The sequence below is a fragment of the Galendromus occidentalis genome, unplaced genomic scaffold, assembly GCF_000255335.2.
Source record: "Galendromus occidentalis unplaced genomic scaffold, Mocc_1.1 scf7180000077478, whole genome shotgun sequence".
Classification (NCBI taxonomy): domain Eukaryota; kingdom Metazoa; phylum Arthropoda; class Arachnida; order Mesostigmata; family Phytoseiidae; genus Galendromus; species Galendromus occidentalis.
This window is the reverse complement of record NW_003805466.1, coordinates 174045-195886: the sequence shown is the minus strand read 5'-3', so window position 1 is coordinate 195886 and position 21842 is coordinate 174045. Positions and strand designations below refer to the sequence as shown.

At 53.7% G+C, this 21842-nt stretch overlaps 2 protein-coding genes across 2 annotated transcripts; one reads left to right on the top strand and one right to left on the bottom strand.

Moving 5' to 3' along the window:
• Positions 1 to 6559: 6559 nt before the first annotated feature.
• On the top strand, positions 6560 to 7882 carry LOC108864501 (tigger transposable element-derived protein 6-like). The gene has a single exon (XM_018640270.1). The coding sequence runs from the start codon at positions 6560 to 6562 to the stop codon at positions 7880 to 7882; it is 1323 nt and encodes a 440-aa protein (XP_018495786.1).
• Positions 7883 to 18349: 10467 nt separating this feature from the next.
• LOC100901737 (cytochrome P450 1A1) lies at positions 18350 to 21340 on the bottom strand. Its single transcript, XM_003745181.2, has 5 exons — positions 20620 to 21340; positions 20219 to 20464; positions 19918 to 20058; positions 19469 to 19654; positions 18350 to 19381 (listed from the first exon to the last, which is right to left on the bottom strand). The coding sequence occupies exons 1-5, from the start codon at positions 21001 to 21003 to the stop codon at positions 18854 to 18856; spliced, it is 1485 nt and encodes a 494-aa protein (XP_003745229.1). The 5' UTR covers positions 21004 to 21340; the 3' UTR covers positions 18350 to 18853.
• Between the last annotated feature and the right edge of the window lie 502 nt (positions 21341 to 21842).

Sequence of the window (21842 nt, the reverse complement as noted above, 5' to 3'; positions counted from 1 at the left end):
AGCGGGTTTCCCTGCTCCGTATGGGTCGCACGTATCCGTCCGTCCGATTCGCGATCCCTCCTCGAATTTCCAAAATATCCGCCCCTGACCGTCTTCGTAGTTCGGCTCGGGAAACTTTTCCATTGAGTTAAGGCGATCAGCAACAGATACGGAAACGGCCGAACGGAGTTCGTGCCTTAATTAGAGTCAGTGAAAGACACTGAATTAAAGAAATTGAACTTTTCGACGATACCGAGCCACGGACCGAGCGGGCACTGGCGGGCGACCGACTGGGTGAAGACACTGACTGAGTAGATGCGACAGTTCCCTCAACTCGCCCAAAGCGTGCGCTGTCACTGGTGCTGCTGTCGCAGCTCGATTATTCAAATGCCGTCGGGGAACGCCGAGCGTCGAGGTAGGCATTCTCATTGAAATGTGTTCGATCACTAGACGAAATTCTGAGCCGTCAAGTTTTCCGTAGCAGAGCGAAAAAGACGCACAGAGAGCCAGGCGTACGCAACACACCTACGGAAACGAACTCCGGATGCGTGTGCAAGCGGGATATCCAGCCGAGTGGTAGACTGGTTGGTCGGCTGGCTGGCTGGCTGGCTGGCTGGCTGGCGGGCGAGCAGGCAAGCAGGAAGGAAGGAAGAGGCCTACGAAAAGTAGAGATTAGACGCGAGCTCTGGAGCCAAGGTGCGCGGGGACGAAAACCACCGGAGTCCCCGTCGAGCGAGCGTTACACCGGGGCACGCGAGAGCGCAGGTACTGTTGAACAAAGCCGCGATCGACGAACACTGAATTCAGATTGGCTCTCAGCGTAAGAGCTCACTGAGTCACCCTTCCTCGGCAACTCCCTAAAAGCTCCAGGGAACGAAGAAAATTCCGTTGAAACACTCTCCGGCTCCAATCCGCTCCCTATATCTCGAATCGCTTCAGCGAGGGAAGGTTCGGGAGGAGACTCGGGGCTCGACAGGATGATCTTGCGCTCATTTACGGATGTCATCTCATCACGCTCCTTACTCCTACCGATTTGGGAAATATGCATCTTTCAAGTCCGTGTATTTTCTGCTGCTTTTTCGAAGCCTCCATTTACGAAGTGATCGTGCAGATATGAAGTTCTGACCTCACGACGAAGTCGGCACGTCGCCCGCTGAGGAACCTGGCTATTGTTTCACATCACATCCTCGAATCTCAGTCATTGCATATAAGTTTTACGATCGTCGCCGCCGAATGGGCTCGCTCAGGGAAGAGGCGTAAGGAACCGACGATCTCAGACCCGGGCCCTGAATTCTCTCGCTTTGGAATGCGGCTCTCCCTGACTGATGTTTGTCTAGATTGAACATCTCTTCTCTCCACTTGGTCGAGACTCCTGAAAATTTCCTCTGCGGAGGACCATGAGCAGATGCTCCCTCCGAAAGGTTCGAGTTCCAGCAACGGGGGATATTTCCTCGGAAATCTCTAACGCCCGCCTATCAGCAGAAGTATCGCTCCCTTCCCTGGGTTTGGTTCGGAGGAATAAATGACTCATGGAGACCGGCTTCGTCTGGGGTCTGAACCACTCGGAACTTGCAGGGACGGGGTTGTTTGAGCTCCCGCCTTTGACTCTCCGTCGCGTTGATTCTCCGCTCGCAGTGTGAAGCTCGGAGCGTCATTGAGTAGGTCTTGAGGGAGCCGTATATCGGTGGGCAGAATTACATACGTGTACGGAGCGCCCCCCTCCACGCACGAGTTCAAGAATCCAGGTCGCGTGCTGCCTCGTTCCGTACTCCTGCCGATATTCGTCCCTAGTGCCTCGGAAGCCCCTTTATTTTAACACTACTGTTGCACTCCGAGGGGATTCCGGATTCGGCGTCCAATCCAATCGAAGGATTTCCATGATAATTATTCGACTCGGCAAAGTTACTCGTTGCCCGGGTCGGTCGCTCCGTGGGGAGCACCTCACGATTCGAACGATGCAACAATACTACTCCATCGGAGCACTGGATCTCAGAATCCCCTGCGAGTAAGTTTTTAATCAGATGGCATCTACCTGGATGAAGGGGGAAGTACTCGGTCGATAGCAGAGAGCAGACTGGGATGAAGTTTTCCCCCTCAACAGTGGAAGTTTCCGCATTTCCAAACCAGCATCGAAGGGAGAGCTCTGGTGTCGACGAGAGGAACTCGTTCCCTGGCCTACAACGAAATAGGAAGCCTCATCCATTCGTGCAGATTTCCATATTGGGCTCTGTAGGCTGTGAAAGACACTGGGCGTTTCCGTGCGTCAGCCGCCCTAGACTTCGCGTCGGTCGCTTGCAACTGCCGCCACCAGGGCCACATCGAATCCTGCTAATGCTGCCGCTGCTTGGTCCTGCTCAGGCTACGCCACTCACAGAAAAAAAAAACAGAAAAGAAGAGCCTCCGGATACGTCGGTCGCCCACAAGACAAGCGAGAGTTCCTGATGTTACGTTTGGTTTACTGGTCGGGCTTGCTTCCTCTTTATTTGCGTGTATTTCTGCTCCTCTGTCTGTCTGTAAGAGAGAGTGTGTGTGCGTGTATCTCGTATGGCTAGGCTCTGGAATCACATCCGGTGACGACATGCTGTATAAACATTGACTGACGACCATTGTATCATGCGTTGCGACATGGACACACATCTAGCTTCGGTGAATAGCAGGAACAGACGGACGAGCGCTCTCCGGCTCCTTAATGGCTGTCAACTGTCAGTCTGGGATAGACATTCCGATATGTGATCTGGGTATTGAGGAGGATTGCCGCATTGAGGGTCTCGTCTCAGCGGACTCCGCGGTATATATGGCTGAGACGGTCCAAGGTCGAGCGAGCAAATCCAGGGAACTCGATCATTTCCTATCTGATAGATCCTTGTCGTAATGCATGCGTACTTTTAATTATACTTTTCGATAAGCGAACACCACACCGTGCCACGACAGTTTCAAGTTCGACTTACCACCTCGAGATTCGCAGCTTTCGAGTCGCTCACAGAACGTCACAACAACCTATGGTGACGGTCAAACAACTATCAAGGCGGATGATTCCGCAACGACGGGAGCAGTCGTAGCAGGTATAGCTGCAGATCGGAGAGCAGCGCGAGAAGAATCGTTAGAAGTACTCTGACCCCCTGCTGCCTTGCCACTGTTGCTGCGAGAGAATCGAGCGAGTTAGCATCGGTGGAGGTATTAGCAGCAGAGCCTTCTCTCATGGAGTCCTCATCGTCCGAGCGAGTGACGCACTTTCGGCCTATCTCGCGTGAGTACTTGCGCGGCGTTGGTCGGTCCGTATCTTTGGCCCTCCGTCCGGCCGTCCGACCGTCTGCCCATTCGGCCGGCTGACAGATGGAAGAAGCGTCGGAGCGACCGTTCATCCATCGTTGACTCCTTGACCAATAGACAGGCGGCACATTGTTCACGGGGCCACCTTATTTAGAGAAGTACGACAAGCAAGCCTTTGTGGTCGAAGAGACCATCTGCTGCCAGGATTCACCTCAATCGACAGGGCCTCCTGCCCGCCTCCAGTCGGTCAGTCCTGCGTTCTCCGAAGAAATCGAACCGACCGACTGGCTAGCCGACAGGTTGTTTGCCGCGTCTATCAGCTCGCCGTGCCGTTCTTTCTGCTCGCGCGACAAAAACGACAACGATCGAATAGGGAAGCTTGACGATAATCCTTTGAGAGCTGCCACTGAAACAGCCGATCCGAATAGCGGTCTGTCGGTGTGACTGAAAGACTGAGTGCGCGGTCGGTCGGTCGCCCGATTCGGATCTCGAGTCTGCGACGATGCCAATGGTGTTGCCGAGAGTTACGAAAAGGCTGCGGAGGGAAACAACGAGGGGGATAGCCCATAAAGCTTGACGATATCTCGTGGCAGCTCTGCGTAAACAATCTCCGATAGCACTCACTCAGAAGGAAACAAGGCACCAGGGATTCCTCGCAGGGTAGGAACTCCATCGGGGACGAGTCCGGCCCGGGGCAAAGGGGTGAGAATCGGTCGGATCGTCGTCCGCCAATCTGGTAGGCCTGGGACGGAAGCTGCTGCTCTTGCTGCCGCTGCGCGAGAGAGAATCGAAGGCGAGCGAGCTGAGGAACAGCGGGGTAGCGAGGGAAAATGCAAATGCATTGTTATTGCTAACTCCTCCATACCATCCGGCTCTCTGAGCTCCGTTTCGGCCCAATGATCTTCAGGCGTGAAGAGAGGAAAACGAAGCTCCGTTCCTTTTGTTACAAAGTCTCTTTTGTTCTGACTGAGTTGGTGGTGGTACTGCTGCCGCCGCTGGCGAGGAGAGATGTGACTGCCACCGAACAGCAAGAACTAAAGGATAACAAGAGACTAGGGAGCAGTGCTATCTCGCAGCCGAAGATGTCTGTCCGTGTCTTCCGATCTGAACGTCGGTTGTCTGACTGTCTGTCTGTCTGTCTGTTCGCCTGTCGATCGGTCGGTGGAGCAAACGTACAGATCAAGCGATGGACGGACCGACGGACGGGTGACTAGTCGAAAGAATGAGAGTTCGTTTGAGTGAAAGAACCAACGGAATTGTGTGCCGAGAGCAAGACAAGCAGAACGCTTCTGACGCCCCGTCATCGGTAGATCACCCGGGCCGTGAACACGGAAGGAGAAGCACGCACGCGCGCATGCATGCGTGTCCGCTCCGGAGCTTGCCGAAAACGGCGACGACAGAACAAAAGATCATCTACGTCACGGACTAGAGGAAAAGCAGAGATGAAAGCAAGCGAAGGACATGAACTACAATTTGCATGGGACCATCATTTTTCAGTCCTGCTCCGAGCGAGAGAGCACATCTCACACGTTCGAAGACAGCATAATTTTACGATCAACAGCTTGCGTTACGATGGTGGTGTTGGAAGCGACTGCTTGCTTCGCGACCATCCATGGTGTGTGGTCAGCCATCTTTCGACTATAACCTATCACAGCGAATTTCCATATGATCTCCTCCGAGCATACTACACATTTGCTCACCCACCCTCCTATGCCCACATCCGTCCGTTCGTTCGTTCGTCTGCCGTTCTTCCTGCGCGACTGCTGGCTCGCCCGCCTGCTCGCTCGCTTGCCCGTTTTCCCGCCTAGGCTCATTCAGAATGGAGTGAAGCACGAATGCCTCGCTGAAGGCTGTTCCTTCGTCTTCTCATTTTCCTTATAGCCTCCACTTTTAGATTCCCTTCATATACATTCGGGGAAGAGAGAGCGAGAGCGGCAAGCGACCGAGCGGGAGTGAGCCAGGAGAAGAACGCTGTTGCTCCTGGATGGCGACGGGAGCGATGCCCACGTTTCAGCTGGTCTCACATATTTGTTCAAATAAGCTATTTGTTGCAATGCGGCTCCGAGTGGCAAGCACCGTTGTTTGATCCCAGCTCTCGGCTTTTTTTTCGGCGGCAACACCGACAACGAAAACAACACGCGCACGCTCGGTAGCTGTATGTATTCCCGTGTTGGTACTCGTTCGCAATCACCTCCAGACTCGCTCGGAGGGGCATGCGTTCGCTCCGGGAGAGAACCGGTCACTCATCCGGCGGCATTTTTTGAATTCAAAATTCCGGTTTTCCATCCCTAATGGCTGCTGTCCGCAAAGACACTACTGATCGACTGATCGATAACATGAGGGACGGGAGCGAGCGAGAGCCCCGCTCGTTGCGCAGTCATGGGGGAAAATCGGTTGGAAGTGCACCAGATGCACCAGGTAAGCGTACCAGTTATGGGACAGGTACCAGTTACGGGACACTTTTCGTTCTTAGCGAATTCTAGAGGCGCGCTCAGCATGAGAGTGGGCTGGGATGACATGGAGATCGATGTCTCGAGTCGAGCTGCCTATCTAAGCCCCGAAACTCGATGCCTCTGCTTCCAGCTCAGCTATCGACAGTGATGAAGTTCGACAGCGGAAAATTTCCAAATTGGCTTACTGAAAATCTAAGAGATTTCCCCAATTCCCTCTAGCTCTGATTAGTGTTCTATTCAATTCATGATCGAAATAAGTTTCTGTTCATCATTGGGCAGGAGTTAAGTTCGTTATCCACCCGAAGTCAGATTTTTTCGTGAAACTCGAATCAGAGCGAGGGTGTCCCAAAACTGGTAGACGTATTTTGACACGCTGACCGGTTTTGGGACACCACTGTGTCATTCGCGAATCTCGTTCTTGTTGTTGAAATTCGAGACTCGCGTCTGCTTCGGAGGAATTCAGAGCTTGAGAAAATTCATGCTTTACTGAGAATATTTGTGTTGAATCGTTGGATGTGTCTGGATCGCTTCGAGCCTTCTTCGAGATGCCTACGGTTAGTTTTTCTTCGACCTGTCTTCTCTCTGGAACAATTCTGGACCTCCTCAACAGACGCTCTAGGAATGGGATTCCGATTAACCCCACGTTACAGGACAGTCATTACACCGATGATCAGCTCCACAATGCTCTTGAAGCAGTGAGTAAAGGAATGAGTTTGAGGCGTGCGGAGCAGCGATACGGAGTCCCGAGATCAACCCTGTCGAGGAAGATCGCAAGCGGTTCAAATCAAAGAGAGCGCCGTGGCCCAGAGCCAGTTCTGGGAGAGACCGATCAGGAGATCGCAACGTGGATTCGAAACATGGCCCGCATTGGCTTTCCGGTGACACGTGAAATGGTCCATCAAGTCGGAATCAAGCTTGCAAACGTCGCTGTTCGAGACGGGAATCATCGCGCGGAAGTGATTAAATCTGCCGACAAATGGTTGCGGCTGTTCCTCCAGCGCCACCCAGACTTGGTGCTCCGTACGCCGGAGCACCTTTCTTGCGGACAGGCGAGCCTCACGGAAGACGACATTCGAGCGCTCTTCGCCAGAATCGAAGCTCGTCTCTTGGAGAATAATCTCCAGTCTGTACTACAGGATCCAAATCGGATCTTCAACAAGGACGAAACTGGGATCGCTCTAAATCCTCAGCCAGGTCAAGTGCTTGCTCAGAGAGGTTCTCGCAACGTTCAATCCCGTGGCGGATCGGAGAAGGACCGTGTCACCATGCTGGTGACCGGTTCTGCAGCCGGTTTCCTAGCGCCAAGTGCGATTATCCTCAAACGAAAGCGCGTGCCACCAGCGTTCGTCGAATGCCTCGGTGAGGGCTTCTGTCTGATGAAGTCCAATTCAGGATGGATGACTGGCGTCACTTTCCTGGAATACCTCGAGCGACACTTTCAGCCGTTCCTGAACAGGAGAGGTATCGTTTTGCCTGTCCTCCTGTTCCTAGACAACCACCGGTCGCATCTCACCATGGAGGTCACGACTTACTGCGACGCTGATGGCATCATTCTACTCCCTCTGTTACCGAATGCTACACACATCCTACAGCCTCTGGGCGTAGCGGTGTTCAGAGCGGTAAAGAATGCCTGGCGCAAAATAGGCAATGATTGGAGAGTCAAGAATGGTGGTCGCTCAACGAGGATAGAGGAGTTCTTGATACTCATCCAGCAGGCTTTTGGAGCGTTCGATGCCTCGTGGCTGATGAATGGATTCCGGAAAACCGGTATATATCCCTGGAACCCGAACGCCGTGGATTACTCGAAATGTTGCTCATTCGCGGGGCCCGCGGACTCGCTCGGGCCATCGGGGCAAGCGGGGTCCTCTAGGCAAGCCGGGTCCTCTAAGCAAGCCGGGTCATCTGCGCAAGCCGAGACATCTGCGCAAGCCGAGCCCTCGATGCCGTTCATTGTTGAGCTAGAGGAGCGTATGACCGCTGAACAGCTCAACCTCTTCCAGAATCAGCAGGGAGAGTGGCGAGGTCCCGAACACATGCGGGACTTGTTCGAAATCTGGACGCTCGCGGATCAGGAACTCTCCTCCCACGCCTCCGCTGCATCGGTGGAAGAGCCTTTAAACGAAATCCGGGATATACTGAGTCTCCCACAGCCCTATCAACCTAAACAGCGACGCCGCTGATGGTGGAGGACTCACCTATTCCATAAGTCTCTCCAGAAAGGTTTAAATAAAAAAGTCTATTTCGCTCATGCCTGAAGTGTAGTCTCTGAGAGTCTCGCCAGACGCATACGATCCGGGGTTATTGATGATTCCTGCCCCTCCTGTATCATCCAGACCGGGATCGGTCGCGGGACTTCCCACGACCAATTATGGCACGTCCCATAGCCGGTCGCGGAACGTCCCATAGCCAGTCGCGGAACGTCTCATAGCCGGTCGCGGAACGTCCCATAGCCGGTCGCAGAACGTCCCATAATTGGTCGTGGGACGTCCCATAATTGGTCAAGGGCGTCAAGAATATTCAGATATGTCCCATATCTGGTAGCGAAACGTCCCATAATTGGTCAAGAGTGTCTGGTCATCGAAAAAGAGGTAGCCTCCAGTGTATAAGTACCTAAGCGTCCCATAAGTGGTACGCTTACCCTACACAAACTGGAGAATTCCCTTGCGGGAAGGCTCCGGGGACTGGCGGCCGAATCCGGAGGATGGGACGAGGAGAAACCACCTAGCGGCGGACGTCTGCAATTCCGGGGCGGATACCGCATGGAAATCTGGCCAAGGTGGTTGAGGTGGGATCTCAACCAGACGAAGCCAGAGTGGCTTATCTGGTCTGTTAGCTTCCACAAGCTTCGACCGACGCTCGCCGGCCTGCTTATTCGCGAAACGTGCCTTGCATCCTAGCGCTAGAGCGTCGGATGTAGAAAGAGGCTATCTGAGGACGGCGAGGGTTCAGGTGAATTTCATGCATCTTCTCGGCGGTCGTTTTTACCGGAGCGGGCGCGACCCCGCAGGAACACTCAGCTTCATGGTTCTGGCGATTTCCGGGTTTGGGATACTCGCGCAGCTGGAGGCCTTCCTCGAGGAGAGCAGCTCAGCCGAGCGACAGCACCTCCGGACCCTATAAGGAAGCATTGCTCACGGGCACAGAAAAGCGGCGTACGTCAAGCTCGTGGCTCTCGTCGTTTTGACCGTCGGTGACTGCTGTCAGGGCTTGAAGACGGCTTCGCTCTGCCCGGATTGAGTATCCCAGAGATGAGCTCCGAGTCTCGAGTGCCACACGATCATGCCACGTTTGATAGTTTCTGAGGACCAGGCTTATTCGGGTTGAAAATGAAACGACAGAAAACCTCGAGCAGAAGGTATTCTTTCCCAGAAGCCTCGAGCTCTTGACATATTCTCCCAGTCATCGAATTGCGAAGAATAATGAACTTGCTTACGTGAAGTCGATCAGAAGAAGCTTAGCCCCTCCCCGACGGAGACGGAGCCGTCGACTTGCAGAATGTGGTTCCAAGAGGATGAGTTTACATAAAATTCTTTACGTGTACGTAAGGTTTGCCGGAAGAACTATTTTATTCCTCCATTCCAATTTATCTGGGTAATGCAGTCCATCGAATTCCGGTCCATTGAACGCAATTTCGCCGTTGAAGATGGAGCAGAGAATCCCATCGGAGAATTCCGGCCTGTGATAGTTATGGGAATTAGCTAGATTTGCATGCATCGCCGAACGCGGTGCGACAATCGTCTCGGGAAGGCAGATCGTCAAGCTCATCTACGAGACGGCGGTTTTATTTCCTAGGATTTTGCCATTCCGTCGAAAGGAGCACGGCCGGCGGGTTTGCGACCGCAGACCACGCTGAGCAAGATTTTCAGAAAGTAAGCAAGAACGTGTTCCGCGTCGAGGTCACCACCATCGAGAGGTTTTAGCGGTGGAGCTCATCGAGGAACGAGCCCCGCAATGAGGGTAGGCCACGCGAGTTCGTGCACCCGCTTCGGAGGAGAGTTCGGTGAGCCTTTGTGACAAGCACCCCGATCCGAGAAAGTGTAAGAATGTAACAGAGAGGGCTTTTCGAGAAGATGGAATGATGTTGTCTTCCTCTTTGAGTTCCACGCGGGCGCTCTTGTACAATGTATAAATAATGTTGAGCGCGGTCGTAGGATCGGAGCCGTTTGCCCTCGTTTGCCCGACCGTTCGTGTGTCCGTTGTCGCGCCAACAAAGGGGCTATTGCCGAAAACCGACAGATTTACGTTGAGAAGCCGGAGATACCATGGGCCATGCGGTGCAAAAGGAGGAACGACGTCCGAGAAGCACAAAAGACAGAGATTGCAAGTTGTATCAGATTGCTCTATAAAACGAATGGCAATTCAGTTCTTCTCCCTCGAACAACGACAACAACAGCCGCAGCAACGAAGCTTCAAGCCGGCAGTACAGATGAGCAGGAAGAGGACCTGCGAGTCGGCTCACCCGCCGGCGAGTGAATTTGAATAGAGCCGATTCGTTCGTCCCGCGTTTACAGCTTTCCACGGACAGGACGCGTGGCGACTCGTCTCCTGTTCCCCTGCTACGCTGCTTCGGATGCTTGGTCGGTCGGCTGCTTTGCTCGACCGAAGTCATGAGCAGCCCAAGAAGCAGCAGCAGCGACTACTTTATAGCGAGACCTTACTTAGCGCTTTCTGCTCGGGGAGTCCCCCTGACCGTCGTCGTGTTCGTTGTCATCGTCGACGGAGTCGTTGTTGTTGTGTGACTCTCTCTACCCTACTACTTGCCGCCGTCGCCACCGTCGCCGCCCTTGCTGCTTCTGTCCGACGAGGGGAGGATATCCGTTTCTACGAAACGCCAGCAATTGCAGGAGCGCGGCGCGTATTCTCCCCTGACGTCCAACTCTACCTTACTATCCGCCTTCCGCTGTTATCCTCGATCGTCGTGGGCCTCTCCGCTCACCCGTTTATCCCGCATGACATGATGACCTGGCTGAAGACCATTTCCTCTAGTCTCGGCTCCCCCCCCGAGCGAATAGTGGGAGAGGGGGAGGCATACCGCTTATCTCCCGGTCGGGATCTCTATGCAAGCCTCCTCTCATCCGCTGACGGACGTGGAACATACTCATCCGTGCCCGAGCCCGTCCTCCCTGTTGCGACGTCGAGCGAGAGTTCATCCTTTGACGGGACGAGAGTCGTAGACGCCGATGTTATTTTTCGGTTGCCATCCATCCATCCGTCTGCCCGTCTTACCGTCCGCGCTTGTCCTGTCGAGGAATAGACGTCAAGGGAGGCTGGCTGAACGAATGACGAAGGATGAAACGCGGAGATCACGTGTCGACCGAAAGGCATCTCGAGCAGATGTACCTGGTGTTCGATTCACGAGTGGAGATCGACATGAACCTGTCCACGGTTAAGTCGACGACAGGACACAGCACCGTCATGATTCCTTGCGTTTCGTTCCTCCTTAGAGCTCTCTGAATGCAGTCGCTAATGATCTTGCGAGAGGAACAGTTTCGAGCAGCCTCTCGATGGCTCTCGTTGATGTGTGTTTTTCAACTCCGAATTCCCAGAAGCCATTCCCCTGTGCAGTTCATTCCGCATGCCGAGGAAAAGTCCAGCTTCGATCAGGCCATCTGGAAATGAGAAATAATCTAAGATCGCTGTCGCATAAGCCCACGAGGAATTGGTTCGACGGCCCGAAGCTGATGATAATTAGAACGACGATGTGTGGGAAATTTCAATAGGTAGATCTTCTCCTGTTGCTATTCAATGCCGATATAGATTTCCCTCTTACACAGCTGTCACCCGAAAACTAGACAGGATAAGGGATGGATCCACCGACTAGGGCACAGACAGACAGACCGACCGACAGGGAGACGAGCCCGGGTGAGCTTCTCCCACTTAACGAAGTGAGAGGAGAGGGTTAGGAGAGCCGAAAAGACCAAGTAATGGGAGACGGTGCGAGGACGACAGGGATCTTGGGGGACAAGCGGGACGGTCGGCTGGCAGGAGATTCGCTCGCTAGCTGGCTGGCTTGCTGACTGACTGGGGAGATAGTTGGTTCGCGGATTGACAAGGAGGGAAACGAGAGAACGAACCGAGCGGCAACAGCGGTACCCGTGACCAGACAACTTAGGGTTGTTGGTTTCGTTCGAGTGATCGGTCGAGGCTTTTTATTTTTTCACTGCTCGGGTCCCAGTGGTGCTGCTGACTGGGACCGACCTCGTTTCGAGCTGTAGGCCGGTCGGCAGAGAGACAGGCGGGCATGCAAACAGCTCAGTCCAATATCTCTCGGTGTCTCCGGTCGCTTGGAGGCTTGCTCCAGCCACATGGTATACTCCTCATTAAGCCGGGATTATCCTGATGGACTCCTGTGTCCTGGCTGCTGTGTCCTAGCTGCTGTGTCCTAGCTGCTGTGTAGCAGCGGAGACGTTAGCGACAACGGGGAATAAGCAAGGAGAAGAGAGCGACCGGAGTCAGCCTTCAAGCGAGCGAAAAGACGTGACGAGAGATGTTGGTGGGAAGCCGAGGGACGACCGGGAAAAGAGGAGGGGCGGAAAGGGCAGGGGAGGAGACGAGGAACAACCCGGAGGTCGACCACCTACTTCGAGGTCGAAGCTACGCGTACACCGGGGAACGGTCCGTGTTTATCGAGGGATCGTTCGATCCATCTATCCATCGATCCTTCCTCCAACCAGAAGCCTCGTCCACTTGAGATCGAGCTCTCAGGATCAACAGCAGATAAGACGGCCAGCGCCACTGCCGTAGGTCGCCCGCTGCAGGAACACTGACTGAGTCGCCAGAGATAATGGAAAACGAGGAAGAGCACAGGGTGAAAGCAACCGGAAAAGCAAATCTCGACTCAATAGAGCATCACCGGCACGCCATCCGTCGCAGGACGTACTCGGGGTTCTAACTGCTGCAGTCGTCGACGACGAGCAGATGGAGCGAGTTACGTGCGTCGAGTCTCGTCCCAGAAGAACAATAATTATATTCAGGAAACGGCCAGTCGCCAGGAAAAATCACCAACGCTACACCGATGCAACACGTTCTCGTAAATGCACCCCAAGCAACGTCGTCCCTTGTCGCTGAGTCGACAGTGTTTTTATGCACATATGTTCATGTTTATGGATTTCCGCCCGGTGAGAGAACGTGCTCTTTGCCGAATGGCTACATCTCTTTCCTCACCTTCCGGAGGACCCACTCATCTCAGGCACCGACGAACGAAACGGACGAGGTCGAAGCCATCGATGTGTGACAGATCCTGGGAGCGAGCCCTCGAACTCGATTCCCATGCAGACGAACGACCACGGTTTCATTTTCGAGAATTATTCCTCACCGTACCGTCGTGGATGACCCGTCAGCACAAAAACCGGAAGTTCTCGAGCAAGAGGGCTGAAGCATCAAGTCTCAGAACACGGTTGCCATCTGCGTCGAATATCAACTATTGTGAGCTTGCCCAGAAATCAAACCAAGATTCTCGGCTGGATTCGACTTGACGAGGAAGCCATAAGGTCCGGGTCTTTAGGTTTGGCTTCTGGTGGAGCTCCGTGGGCCAGTCACTCGGGAAGACGGTATGGGGAGTCGAAACCGAAAACTCGATGCCCCTCTCCGAAAGGAAACATTTCCCGGTTGGACTTGTCGGGAAGATTGACATTGGCAGCGTTAGGGTAAAAATCATCAAAATGCAAATTCGCTCCTCCCGTTCCCGAAGGAAACGGAGGGCTCCGGTCGAGCCGCGGCTCGGAGCGAGCGATTATCAAGAGTGCTCGGCACGATTGGACACTAATTGCAGATTAGAATTCATTGACTCCGACTACTAATTCTAAATATGTCTCTCGTCGTCATTGTTGCTCCCGCTGCAGCTCTGGATTCAGTCGGGAATAGCGTTTCCCGGAGGCTGTTGGGGGTTATTCCAGCGAAGATGGAACTGCGAACGTCAATTATAAAGAGATTATCCCTCAGCCAGCTATATCGAACGTTCGAACGACGGAAGTCTTCGTTCAGCCGCCGCCGCCGCTGCCGTCGTCGCCGAACGCAAATAAAAGAAGCGGAATGCCATGTGCGGAGCGTGCGCTGAAATCCGAACCGACCACTACCTTCGGAATACGTCGATGTCGAAGCCTCAGGGCTTGTTTGCTCACGGATCAGTTTACGGTTGACGCCACGGGTCGTCCCAAATATTCAAATATTCCCTTTGTCAACCAGCCTGAAGGTCCCGAACCGACGTGAGACCGGCTCGGTGGCCGCTTGTTGGGACGGATGCACGATTACTTGGCTAGTTGGCCGACCGGTGGATGCGTGGGTGGCATGGTCGGTCGATCCGTGGGCGAGCCCGTGAGTAAGGCAACCAGGAAGCCACCTTCCGATCCGCCGGAGCGACCTTGCTTGTTCGCCCGCCTGCCCGCTCGGGAACGAGAAAGCTCGACGGCCTACCAGCTGGGGAGCCAGCGGCGATAGCAAACCCGCGACCAGCACGCTAGCCCGTCGATGGAGCCGTTAATTAAACAGGCAATAAGTGGAAGTGGTATTATAAGGATGCATGACAGAGCCCCCACCGCCTCCTCCGGCCGGTCGGATAGCCGTCGGCCGAGTCGATCCCCGGGGCTTCGCTCCTCATCGTCGTCAGTCGTCAGGACTTCGGTGTCCGGGTTGAGGTCATTAGACCGTGGGGAACAGTATTGCTAGACGATAAACATCAGTGGCTGAGCTTACAACCTGATGCTCTCCTCGGGATTTCGATCGATCTGTCTCTGCAACAAGGCGAGAACATGAAAAACGTGCCGAGCAGAAGTCTCTGGTCTCTCCAAGAGCCAGCTCTTACCCGCTGCGTGATACGAAATTATCCAGCACGTACTTCGGATAACCAAACCGAATGATTGTAATGTACGAAAGCGGAGTCGAGGGACATGTAGAAACAGGAACGAAGGGACAGTCGGGATTCGTTCGACGAAGGAAGAGTTGGGATTTTGTTCGACGAGCTGAGTCTGTCGGGGAAAACTTTGAACTGGATCCCCGAACTCGCAGAAAATGTGTTCGTCCAAGTCATGTGGATCCAGGCTCTTCTCGCGTGCGTGTTCGAGAAACGACTCGTTCGAGGCAGCGAGCGATCGCTGCTCGTTCGGCACGCTCGCAATGTAACCGAGCGGTAAATGCACACACGAGTGAGGTCTGCGCATTATCCCGACAGTTATTTGAAGGAGAGATTATAGCGAAATGACCACTTAGCGCAAGTGTCGACATTGCCGGGATGAGGTACAGCATCGTTGCGCGCAATAAAACGACGAAACTTTTCCCGTGTTGGAATGCTTCCCGCCGCCGTAAGCTGTCGATACGACGACGTCGAAGTCCGCGCATAAACCCAACCCACGGAAAGGGATGGTCGCGTGATCCGTTTTCTACATAGTAGTTACGAGATCAAAAACACGCGGCCCCGGAAGCGAACTTGCTTATCACGCCGCGTCGGTGTGAGCGACATAATCAAGAGCGACAGCAGCAACGAGTCCGGCGACTTCGAGAGTGAGAGAAAGCTTCAACGATGCGCACTCTCCTCAGATTGCAGATGAGGGGATGGAAGTTCTCGAGACTTGATGTGATATGTCTCTCGGAGAATCATTGTCGGACTTTTATTCAGTTCGGTCGCAAGGCTTGCACTGTGTATGGCTGACTGGATCGGCGGAGGCCGCCGCTACGTGGCGGCGGCCCGCAGAGGTAGTACGACCAACGGACGCACGGACGGGCGGACGAGCGCGCGAGCGAGCGGACTGGCAGCCAGGAAGTTTGTGACAGCTTCTGTGACAGTCGCGAATGCAAATTTCTCCAAAAGTAAACTACGGATTAGAATATGAAATGCTCGGAGTATTTAGCATAAAATGCTTTGCCTGGCTTTCGAGTTATTTGCTCGCTCGCTCGCTGGCTGTTGCAGTCCGATGTCGGTCGCTTATGAAACTTTGTGTACGTTCTTGCACCGTCGGGAAAGAGATCGTACTGCCCGTAGAGACGGCAGTTACCTCTGGCCGACACAACACTCGCCGACTGGCAACTCCCCCCAATTCATCTTCAAGGTGACTTTGTCTGCTGTTCTTCCCGAAAGTATCGTATGGGTAGCTCAAATTTTATTAGGGATCCCTTCGAGCCCTCAGGGTGAATCTTTGAATTCGGTGCGCGCGTGAGGTAGAGCCCGAGAGCGCTGCGCGGTTGAGGTCAAAAGTTATAAAATGCCTTCGAGCAGCATACATAAATCCGATTAGCGGGAGAAAAACAACCGAGCGCTTACAAGGCTTTTCCTGTAGAAAACGTGCAAACGTGCGCGGTGGGCACAACTACCCCAGACACATCCCATGAGTAGATTCTAGCCGAGCTCCATAAAGAACGTTCGTGCGAAAGTTTAAACTCGTTAGAAGCCAAGACAATCGTTTCCTAAACGGGAGTGACCACTAAGCCGCCTCTCACTTACTCGTTCACTCGGTCCTCGAATGCAAAAGGAAGAAAAGTACGAGGAGACGCAAACACGCTCCTGTAGAGGAGAGACGTCGAAATAAATAAAGAAGCCGCTCCCCCCCCTTTCCCCGATGTTGGATCAGTAGCTAACCGTTTGCTGTTGTTGTGAAGGGAGTAATTGTTATTCCGGCAGTCGTCCCCCTCAAAGTCCTCATTAAGGTGACCGGTTAATTCGACCATCGTCGGTCGACCCGGCCAATCGGTTGCTTGATCAACTTCGGCCGTAGGGACTGTACCTCCGGCGACAGTAGTATCCACCGCGGTCATTGGCTGTCCCAGATGTATGTAGCGTAGAAGAAGACCTGAAGCTGGCTGGGTGAGGCTTCTTGTTCCCTCTATCCCTTCCTCCTCTTGCAACCACAGCAGCAACGATTGTCACTAGCCGCTGTCCCTCGCGGCAGCATCTGCATAATTGTCACAAATTGTGCCCATTACCGGTTCGGTTCAGTGAGGGGACCACCGTCGTCTGGCCGGCTGGCTCCTCGCTCGGCTCGCCGTCCAAGATGGCGAGCTGGACTGACTGTCTGCTTGCCTTCATGCTCGTATTTCCTGTCGCCCGTCTGCCGCGTCCTCCAGTAACAGCAGAAGCCGAGATCGTCCTGGAGCCGGCAGTCAGTCGGTGGGCCGGCGGTCCCACCGAATGTTCGACGCTATGAGTCTGATGGCCTGACTGTTTTAATAATCAATGAGCACTAACCTCCAGTGAGCAGATGTTTCATCTGACTCGGTAGTTTGTTTGTGTCGTCGTTATGCTTCATTGCTCTCGGTAGTAAACGCTCTGTCCATCGGAATCAAAGTGAGTCCAGCGACGTTCGCTGTGTCTCTCGCGACTCGCGAAGCCTCCCCTTCAGGGGAGGGGAGGGAAACATAATTGGTTGGGGGAGGATCCATGGGACGTTCTTCCTTTTTTCTTTCAGTTCCGGAGTTTGGTACGAAAATGTGCTTCCTTGTACAGAACGAAAGGGGCTGGATATCAAGTTTCTGAGCCCTACTTCCAGACAGTAATGAGTGGTAATACTTCTTCGTCTACGGATCCTGCTGCTGCCGCCGCCGCCGCCGCAAATGTATACGACGGACAGCCGAACGGAGAGGTGGCGTATCAAATGGATCACCCATATGAGACGAGCCGTGTATCGTTGAGTATCGAGATGCTCGACCGATGCTATGATGGAATCTCGAGTCTCCCTGTATCTACTGGATGGGGAGACGGCGCGAACGATGGGGGAGGGCGTGGAAGGGGCGACCAGGGAACGATGAGCGAACACAACACGCAATATGAAGAGAGCGGCGCGATTGACTCAGAGGACTCGGGCCAGCCCGCTGGGGACCGAGAACGCCAGCGAGTCCTGAGGAGGGACGACGAGGGCGACGTCGTCGTCGTCGTCGAGCGGGTCTCTGACGAGCACAATCAGATATGACTGTAGCATCTCGGGGAACACCGAGCTCCTTCAGGTAGCCAGAGCTCCTAATGGAAAGCTGATGTCTCCTCTAAGAGATGTGTCGCCTTTTAGCTCGAGCGACCCATCTGACGGACTAGAGAGCGAGCAGGCCGACCGACCGACCAGCAGACAAACAGACCAACTGTCAGACTCTTGGACGAAGGACAGGTCGACCAGCAGCAGGACGCGCAGACGAACACCTCTATAGCGACGTCCACGAGTTCAGACCACCTGGCTGTTCCCATCGAGCAAGTGAGGAGATCCCATTCTCCGCTGCCGCCCACTATCTCCTTCCACTCTCCTTATCAAAAGCAATTGTTGCTCTGCCACGGCAGCTACAAATATCCCTCGCCGTCCAGGACACTTACACGGAGCAGCGAGAGCGAACTCTCGCGAACAAGAGGGTGGACGAAGGAGTCTTCCGTGGCAAGTGTCTGCACGCTGACGCCTCAAAGAGGAATTCCGCTACCGGATCAGACCTCTGGAAGCTCCCAGTTCCTTTGAGAGCTGGAATTCCTGGGAGGAAGAGGCGCCCCGAGCTGTCGCCCATTAGTTTTCACCGGAGAATTCCCCATAAGCGGCAGAAATCTCGGACAATCGCACGCGATTAGAGTAGAGGCGAATTTCCATTTTCTTTTAGGTAGGTTCATAATTTAACGTGATTGGCTCCATAACATATGAATTTTAATAAACATCTATTGTAGCGCTTCGCATTGCAATGATGTGTGAAACTCAACTATTGCTTTTATTTTCCTCCTCAGAACTTCGAGGAAATTGTGACGGCGAAATAGAGCGTCATCGCTGAAATGAGCTCCGGAGTCTCGCAAAAAACACTTTGGCTGCTCGGTGGACATCGGTCTCGTCAAATAAGGTCCAAAGTCCCGCGTACAAGGAACCCTGTCAATCACAAATCGAGCCGCATATAAGGAACCTTACGCATTAGGAACCACGCGTATAGAGAACTTTCCGTATAAGAAACCTCGGGTATAAGGGACCTTCCACATAGGGAAAGTCACGAAGTTCTTTTTTAGTGAGGATCCCTTCGAGGGAGGTTCCTCATAGGCGAGGTTGCTAACACGAGAGGTTCCCTTTACGAGTGGTTTCCTTGCAAGCGGGACTTTAGGCACTTGTATTTCAACAAATGTCTTTCGAGTATTTCCTTGGGATCATCACAAGGATATCTGTGCGAAGAGGTGGGATCGGAGGGACGAGATCGAGACTCGATCCGACGTACAGCTAGACCTCGAATTTCACCAACGTCAGCGGTTGCGGTTTGGGCTCGCAGCTGTAGCCAGAGGATTTCGGCTCCAGATCGAAAGGTGCTCCGCTACGAGTTTTCACAGATTCGACTCTCTGGAGGAATCTCGTGAAGAGCACGAACATCACGGTGAAAGCCATCTTCTCACCGATGCAAGCCCGAGCACCGACTCCGAATGTTGTCAACTGTGCCACGCGGTCTTTTCTCAGAGCGCCTTCATCGCCCAGGAAGCGTTCGGGCTCGAAGGTTTCGGGATCTTCCCATATCCTGGGATCGTGATTAGCGCTGTAGAGATTAAAGAGGACGGTGGTATCCTTCGGGATCGGTCTCCCTGCGAGAGATGTGTCGCAGGTGGTGAGGTGCGGCAGCGAGAATGGTGATACGGGTCGGATACGGAGCACTTCCAAGATGCAAGCGTTTATGAAGGGACATTCGTTCCGATCGCTCGCCCGAGGTTGGCGATCCCCGATCTGTGATTCGATTTCGGCTCGACAGCGAGCCAGGACCTGTCGGGAACGAGCAAACGATGAAAACAGCTACATGGACGATTAGACACTTCGAACACCGAATTCCGAGCTGATGGATCTTCGTACCTTTTCGTCGGCGAATGCGTATAGTAAGAGCCATTTCAGTGTTTGACTTGTCGTCGGCGTGGCCGCTCCGAAGACATCGTAAACGATTTGCGTGAGATTTCCTTCGGTGAGATATTTGGCTATACCTCTTGCTTCCTCTTCGGCTTCCAGCTTGGCGGCAACAATGGCGTCGGTGAAGTGTCTTATCTGCGAAAAAAGTCTCTATCCCAGCCGTTCAGAATAATTATCATTGGTCGATTCTACAAGAATCACTCCTGAGTGTTTCTCTCCGCTTCGCCACCACAATGGCGTCATCTTGCATGGAAGCTTCATGAGACCGATTGAAATTCGATGAGATATTTTCCAAGATTCCCTCGGAGCGGTTTTCGATCATATTTCGTCGGCGGCTTATCCGCCGGCATCCGATAGATTTGGGAGTATGGGATCTATAAAATAATTTTAGCACCGACCTGACCGGGCTCAAAGGTTTCTCGAGCCTGTTTGTAGAGCCGCATTTCGAGAGCGATGAATTCGTCAAATAGCTCTTTCGAGCGGTTTTCGTAGCGCGAGAGAAACAGTCTGAGAGGTGGCATGAAATCGATGAGGAATACCTGGGGGGCAGGAATTTATCGTTTTTTCCGCATCGACCCTTTTTTTGATTACAGACATTCGCCGTTATAGGCAATCGGCTCTCTGTCCGAGGTATCACGCGTCGTCATATCGGCGGAACTGAAGCTCTAGGTACGCTTTGCTTCGGGCCGCATCTCTTACTTTCGGCAGAAGAAGCTTAAGCTCGCCATTGATTCGGCGGATCGTACGGAGGTCCTCGCTGTCCCTCTCGTACTTCTGGCCGAAGACGCACAGTCCTATGATATTATGTAGAGCCTCCAACATTTCCGCATCCAAATCGAAGGGTTCTTCGGGGCTGCTGTGATCGATGATGTCGTCAATTACTTCGGTGACGAGGTTCTCGAGGCCCTCGGTGACGGCGTATTTCCGAACGGCAAGATGGGCCACCTGGAACATCGGAGGAGCTTGTTGTCGGATCGGAATTTCAAGGAGCCGTCTGTCGGAGCTCTGAAGGAGTGGTCTCGTTCGCGTGTGAGTTCCTCGAATATCTGAACGGGACTCCAGTGGCAGACGAAATCCACCTTGAATCCCGAAAAACTCACCTTCCTCAAGGCCTCCCACTCCGGCCCGAACTTTCCAAATACAATGTCTTCATTGCCTCGTTTCTGCAGGGTGCCCACGCTGAACTGTAGCCTTCCGGCAAGATGACTTCGCTTAGGCCCGACTGAGGCTTCTTTGATTATGCTCAAATCATTCGCCACAACGATGGGGAACCAACCGAACCACAGGGTGAGGGGGTCCCCGTATTTCTGACCTAGCGAGGGTCCCATCTTATAGAAACACTGAGGCCAGCGCTTCATCGACCACAGATTCCCAATGACCGGGAGCGGGAAGGGTCCACTGGGGTAACGTCGCACTTTTCTCCAGAAGGCAACGAGCAGGACCGCCAAGGTAGCGAAGAGAATTGTTGGGATGGTCCCGAGCATGTTTGTGGGTTCGTTAAGTAATCGTAACAAGTGCAAACGTTGAACCGCCTTCCAATCAAGCGAGCGGCCGAACGAGCGAGCGAGCGACCGAGAGACGAGGAACCTGTCAGGCGAACTGTTCGAATGACTCCAACACCAACAACAAGTTAGCTCTCGACCAGTCAATCGAGTGTGGGCGACTTTGTGAGCTGTCAAGAACAGGCTAATCGCGCCTCAGCTATTGGTGCCGCCGCCACCGTCACTCGGCCTGCTGCCAGAACAGCGCGAGGAGTGCTCGATGCCGTCGTCCACGACAACGACGGCGGCGGCCGTGCCGACCAAAACACTGGTAAGCGCCGCGCTCTTTGGAACGTCAGCTGTTCGGTGGGAGAACGATCGAGCGAATAGACGCATAGCTCCGCCGCGTCACTGTAAGGGAGAGAAAAAAGAGGAGAACGTTCCGCCAAATAGTGGGGCGCTCCTCGCGCGCTCACATGGGAATCGCCGGCGCCCGAATCGAAAACATGCTGGTCCATCGCGGCGTGAACAAACGCACTTCGCCCAGTCTCTTCCAGATTCCGGGGCATTCCAGACTCGGCCCGAGGAACGCACAAATCACGAAATACAGACTGGGATCGTCGGCAGACGTGGCAGAATTAGATCGAAGAGGTAATTTGGGAGCGAATGTCGATGTCTCCTGCAGAAGTCGTACAGATCTCTCGAGAGACCTGTGAGTAGCTTGATGTTAAGACTCCATTTAGATGCTTTCCCTCGTTGTTCGGGTTCTCGGCGGCGGCGGCGGCGTCGTCGTTTCCACTACCGACTCAGTCTTCCCAGTCTCCTCGCTGCGCGTTCCGCTT